The sequence below is a fragment of the Fundulus heteroclitus genome, chromosome 18 (assembly GCF_011125445.2).
Source record: "Fundulus heteroclitus isolate FHET01 chromosome 18, MU-UCD_Fhet_4.1, whole genome shotgun sequence".
In the NCBI taxonomy this organism is placed as follows: domain Eukaryota; kingdom Metazoa; phylum Chordata; class Actinopteri; order Cyprinodontiformes; family Fundulidae; genus Fundulus; species Fundulus heteroclitus.
Genome location: NC_046378.1, coordinates 24035253 through 24042017, shown reverse-complemented (window position 1 = coordinate 24042017; position 6765 = coordinate 24035253). Strand labels below are relative to the sequence as shown.

Genomic DNA, 6765 nt, shown 5'->3' with positions numbered 1-6765 from the left:
CCCTCCATGTCCTTTAAAAACTGCAGGTTGCTCAAGTGCGAGCCACCAGAATTGACAAAGACTCCTGGATAGGCGTCGAACCGTTTCCAGAGAGAACTGAGCGAAAGTCCGGTTGCCTCCGATTTAAGCCTGTTTGCTCATAGAGAAATGCTTATGCACAAAGGAAAACTGAAGACATGTTTTCCCGCTCGCTCTTTGTGTTTGTCCAGACTGTAGGTTGAATGAAAAGTGAGAGACTTTCAGCCCGTTTTGTGAGAGCGACGACAGCAACAGGGTTCAAAGATGAATTATTTTTTCATGAATTTCTGAGATAACGCTGTCATTTTGGTAAATGTTTATTCCATATGTCCTTTCACTCTGGACATGACTCCAAACATGAGACAAACTGTTAGACGCACACAAAGCCGCCTTCAGAAGCCCTTTTGGAATATTTTTGACCATAAAACCAAGAAGTTAATACTTTGTTTCTTTACTCGGGCCACTTTTATTTTTGCTCAACTGTATTTTCTAGCCATGTTTACTTTAGTACTGTCAAAAGAAATAACAAATTTGTCAGCAATGTACAAGAAAAGCTAGAAATTAATTACAAAGGCATCACAGATTGACAGTTTTCCTGTCTTTTTCTGCTTTTTCATCCAATATTGTTCATGTAATAAGTGTCCTTTTCATCTATTTAACTTTTCATTTGGTTTATTTTCGGTTTACATTTTTGCTTTATTTTTTATTTGTATTTGTATCAAATGTCCTATGGTCTACTGCATAAAGGAATAGCCTAACAAGTGTTTTTTCCCCCCCCTATCAGCTTCCCCACATGCCTCATATCAGCGAGTGTCTAATGAAACGAAATCTGAAACCTACCGACTTGAGAGACATGACGCTGGGCCAGCTTCAAGTTATAGTCAACGACCTGCACTCCCAGATTGAGAGTAAGTCAAACGGACAAGGGCTCGCTGACCTCTCCTTTCACTAGCAGAAATGAGCAAGAGAGCAAATGGGGGAAACACACGTACATACATTCTGACCCCTGTGCCTTCCTCAGTGGATGTGAAAGTACAGTCACTTTGGAGCTGTACAGTACCAGTCAGCAGCTTCCCCTGAGTATTTACTGTTACCGCTCTGTGCAGCTTATTGATCCTGGTACTCATAGATGAATAATCTTGCGTTTTAAAGTCAAGACATTTGAAAAAACCCCATGAGTCCTAAATCACAAAAAAGGTTTTTGTGTGCTAAATCAGCGTTCCCCTTTTAAGAACTGTTCGGGGGGGAGGGGGGAGGAGGGGAGGAGGGGTGCAGCTGAGGTATGTGATGTGAAGATGAGGGCATGGCACTGATGCATCAACAGTTTGTTTCCGTGGCTCATGGGTTGTTTAAAAGTAACGCAAATGTCACAGGGTTTCTGCGAAGCCTTGAAAGGCTTAAAAAGCCTTTAAAGGTGTTATATACACCCAAGTGTTACATTCTAAAACCTAAATTACATTTAAATACTTCTGGTGTATAAATTGGCATTTTCATTTTGGGATTTTTCCATTGCTTTGAGAAATTAGCTTACTTTGCAATTTGGGTATTATTGCTTTATTTTTATTTTATTTTTTAACTACAAACCCCATGATGCACAGCAGCAGACAGACCTCTCATCAGGAATTATCCTTGGACACTTAGGTTTCTGTATAACCATTTAAAAACAGTTCTGCTCCTAAAAACGACTTATTGCAAAAATAAGTACAAACTGATTCATAACCCCCCACCCCGGCAGATTTGGGTTTAAAGTAATCTTTTAATTTTGCCAACATGTTTCTTTTGACAAGTCATAATAGTCAAGGCTTGGACCTGACAGAGTATCAGTGAAGAAAGCCAGGGGTTAGGGTGATGGCATGGAGGCATTCCAAACCTCAAACATTTGGAGCTCATTACTAAAGATGAATGGAAACAAGCAAATGCTGGTGAGAAATTATAAGATTGTAAATAAAATTGTATTGCTTTTTTTACAGTAGTGATTTTTAAAATCACTACTTGTTTTATTATCTTTTGAGTGATGCTTGTCTTATTTCGAATCAGAAACAAATTTCTTGGTTAGATGAAAAACATTTTAAATCTAAACCGGCCGGAGGGTATGAATAGTTTTGGCACTTAAGTGTATATTTAGGTGATTTTGTTCATAACAGCTTTGTCGCTTTATCTGTCACCAACTCCATCTTTGAAAATTGCATTTTTAAAGAGGCTTTGCCTGAAAACTGGTTCTTCAATAGTCACCTGTTACCTGTTATGAAGCTTGCAAAATACTATAGAACGTCTTATAATGTAGGAGACCTATGCTCAAAAGCAATGGAGTCCCCAGTCAAACTCAAACTTGCATATTTAAGTGAACATATTTACATGTACTGGTAATTAAGTTATAAAATAAGGTAAATGAGAACATTTAGTGAATAAGTACACTCATTCATGAAGATCTTAAGTCATAAATGCCATAAAGAGTCTTGAAAGTAACACTAATCCTTGCATCCACACCATTTCATCCACATTGTTAACTAATTCAGAGGATTTTTGACTATTTCCAAATCATACAATTTGGAGTTACTGCTTTATCACACGCGTACATCTCTCTATATATCACTGCAGGTCTGAATGAGGAGCTTGTACAATTGCTACTGATTCGGGATGAACTACACATGGAGCAAGACGCCATGCTGGTTGACATTGAGGACCTCACCAGGTAAGGAAATTATATACTGGACTTTTTCACAGTTCACACCCAGATCTGACTACCCAAAAAGCCCATTAAAAAGAACCTACACGAAGTAGGAAAACGATTTGAATACGGAACCAATCCAAAGGACCGTTATAACATTTGAAAAACAAAGTGAAGGAAATCCGTCAGCCTGAAAAGGAGGTTAAAAAGAACCCAGAGCAACATCTAAATCACTGCAGGCTAGTTATAATCAGATAGAGACTAGACAAAAATGGTATCCATGGAAGGGTTTCAGTGTGATATAAACAGCTGAACAAAAAGGAGAACATAGGTCTGTCACATTTGAGAAAAAATACTTTGGGGAAAATACTCTCTGAACTGCAGACCCAAAAGTGGAACTTTTTGTCCTTAACATCTGGCATTAAATGAACAGTCTTGTGACGCTTTAGGGCTGCTATGCTTGCTCCGGACCTGGACAACTTGGCGTAAATTATGGAACCATGATTTTTACTCTCTGGCAGATAATCCTGAAGGAGAATGTCCACCCATCAATTTGAGACATTAAAATGAAGCATACTTGGATTATGCAAGAGGGCAATTATTGCAAAGCCCACCAGCACATCAACATCTTAACTGGTTCAAAGAAAATGAAGGTTTTGGAGTGGCCTATTCAAAGTCTGGCAGCAGACAGCCTAAATGCTGTAGTGTGTCCTTGAATACGCCATTTATGCTCAAAAATCCCCCAATATGGAAATTCAATTGCCAGTTAGTGCAGTCGTTTCTTCAATCAATTTCTCATTATTGCTAAAAAGAAAAAAAAACTGTCAGTTTTAAGAAAGACATAAATATCTTTTTGCGAGATTTCTCACATATGCGTTAAGCGTCCCCAAACTTGTAAAACTCTCATTAAGTCTGACTGGTAAGTCTGTGGACTTCCCCTAAATATGATATGTGGTCGTTACAACTGTCACCAAACAGACCAACTGCACCAGCCTGCTGCTTATTAGACTTAATCAAAACAAAATCCACTTTCCACATGATCTAGGTTGTTTCCAGACTCTGGTGTTTCCCAGTTAAAGCCCATTGAGCTGCCTATTGCGTTGGTGCAGGTTGTTGGATACCTTAGATCTGGTACTCTATTGCATAATTTAGTTTAGTTTAGTTTTTTAATAATAAATTGTAGCTAATGTCAACTCAAGACAGTTTGCATAAAGACAATAAACAGCCACTTTAAGTCCAGTTACATTATTTTCAGTCAAAGGTTAGTTGATTTTCCGTTTAAAGGTTCCAGTTGAAATTATTTTTCACAGAGTGCTATTCAGGAAATGGGAAAAAAAAAAAACGTTGCAAGATCTGTCATAAACCAATTAGTCTTTTTTATGCAGACAGAGTTGGTATATTCTGTTTGGGTCATCTTTTTCAATCTGTTCAGTTTTCTCTATTCCCTATTGCAATTTTTGAACAGTTACATCACAGTATTTGGTGCAGAGCTGCTAAACAAGGTCATGAACTTCCATCTTACCAGTTTTGCAAATCCGCAATTTTTTATGCTTTTCACTGTGATTTTGTAGTTCAAACGCAGGGATGCCAAAGATACAAATGGATAAGTGAAAACGTTCGTTTTTTGGGAGCATTTACCCACATGCTTTCATTACACTGTCCCCCAGCATACTAAAAAAATGGCCGAACGGGGCGGAATGGACTGCAACGTGGAAGGGGGCAAGGTGTGAAGCACCTCATTTGCATTAAGAAAGGCTGCACCAAAACGCTTTGCTCTCAGATGCGCCTCAGAACTGCAGCAAAATAGGCTGCAACAATAACGAGGAATTCAGACCAAATCATTGCAGTTCCGCTTTATATAGACCACAATTGAATGATTTCAATGCTTGTAATATCAAAAATTTGTCACATTCTTGTTAAATTTCAATTGCGTGTCTGCAGTTGCATAATATCAACTGAAGCATCCCCAGTTCTCGAACAGTGACCTTTTTTTAGTTCCTTGACCTAACCCTACAAACACAATAAACAAGTTAATAAAAAAACGCATTCAATGAAAAGAACATTGTTGACCAGGTTTAATTGAAAATTGTAAGTTAAAAAAACACATTACACAGTATCATACTGTCATGATTAGAAAAAAACTGAAGGAACCCACGAAAACAAGAGGTAGGGATAAGTGTTGAGTCGGCAAATTCTGTTAAAAACAATTATTTCTTAAAATGGGATATTTTAATCCAACTGGATAAATGTGCTCAGATTAAAGGTTTGACTTTAATAAATCTTTAAGAGAGAGGTAACTCTCTAAAAGTAAAAGGTGAAACTATTTTAACAGGGTTTTTTTTTACGCAGCTCTCCTAAGGAGCTAATGAATTTGAAAAGTGCTGTACTGTATGATTTTCAAACCATACCATTTTTTTATTTTTGGGTTTTATAATTCTGGGGAACCTAATCTGAGAAGATAGGAATGTTTCTCACGTATATACTGTCCATGACTATATAAATCAACATCCATCTGTTATTTTTTTGTATGTTATGTTTATGTTTAGATTTGAATTTATTTTTCATTCAGCCGAGAAGTTTCTCTGTGATTGGAAATGACACAGGTTTCTTCCAAAAGAAAATATAAATAATGTACAGAGGGAGCCATTTTTGAAAAACATAAAGGTTTTAATTGCTTTTTAACAAAATAATGTCATGTCAAAATGATTTAGACCCATCTCAACAATCAGTGGAAAAGTCTTTATTGGCATTACAGTGATCAAACCCTCCCTGAACGAGCTGGCCAGGTTTGTGTTCATTTCCAGCGGTTTTTCTGATGCTCAATCTGTTCTGATGAGCTCAAATCGTTGAGTTTGGAAGGACTCCTTTCCGCCGCCCTCTTTAGCTTTGAGAAGGGCTTAAAAGCGTTTGGGTTTAATTTTCTAATTATTTCGCTTATGATGTTATGTCCAAACCTTGGATAGTGCTTTGTGACTACCTCTGTGAAAAGTGCTGTATAAAAAAACAACAATTTTTAACATTGTTAATTTGATAGGTTTAAGTTTCTGCATGTTTAGCTATTTCTAGATGCTTTTCAGAAACCAGGAGAGTATGCATTGCAGCCTGCAGAAAATCATTTATTTCTACTTTCTTGTTCCCAGGCATGCCGAGAGCCAGCAGAAACATTTGGCTGAGAGGACCCTATCCAAATAAGATGCCCGTCCCATCCAGTCCCTGCTCAGATCTGTTGCCCCTCTGCAAACTTTAACCCCTGCTCCAAGACAAACTTTTCCTCTCCGGATCATTTCCTCTGCTCCCCGTGTCTATCCGAAACTTCCCCGCTTGTCCCAAGTATTTTTGCTCCCACCCCACTTCCCCCACCCCTGTTTCCTGCCGTTTCCCACCCTGCCAACTCACTGACTTCACCGGTAGCAACAGCACAGAAGAAAAGACACTCTCTCAAACTGCTTCTCCCAGCACCGAAGGACGGAGCAGCGCTTCCTACTTCCCGGGAGAAGAGGGAAGCTGATTGTGTGTCGTCATAGATTCTGTCCCCCAGGCTTCCTGTGCAGTAATCGGCCTTGCTTTGCTGCTGTTTCTTTTCAACTTTCTACATTTGCCACTAAATTATAACTGTTCAAATGCAAAAAAATAAAAAAAAAATGTGGAAAAGAATAAAATAATAGTTAAAACTTTAGTAGAAAGTCAGTCATGAGAAGAAGAAAAAAAGAAAAAAAAACTGTATGACAAGAAAACTTCAAACTAACTTCTTCAGATCATTTTAAGTTGGACTCAACGATGAACCGTTTTTATTCTGCACAAAAGGTAGTTTTCAACTGAGAAATGTTTGTCCGAAGGTGTTAAAACGAGTGTAAAAGGAAACATGCCTGCTTTGTAGTGGAGTTGTAGACTTTGGTAATACGTTCACTCTGAACTGCTCTCTCAGCATTTTGTGAATGTTGAATCTTTCTGACACGAGTCATTTCAAATGAATAAGTGTGTTAATATAATTTTCATCCTGCTGTATTCAGATGCTTTATTTGAGGGAAGAAATGTTTATGTACAGATATGTAAAATAAAGAATAAACTTGGTTTCGTAA

At 37.9% G+C, this 6765-nt stretch overlaps 1 protein-coding gene across 1 annotated transcript; it reads left to right on the top strand.

Moving 5' to 3' along the window:
* Positions 1-682: 682 nt before the first annotated feature.
* On the top strand, positions 683-6765 carry LOC118566724 (schwannomin-interacting protein 1-like). The gene is made up of 3 exons (XM_036149956.1): positions 683-926; positions 2617-2710; positions 5827-6765. Exons 1-3 carry the CDS (start codon positions 812-814, stop codon positions 5876-5878), a joined length of 261 nt encoding a protein of 86 aa, XP_036005849.1. The 5' UTR covers positions 683-811; the 3' UTR covers positions 5879-6765.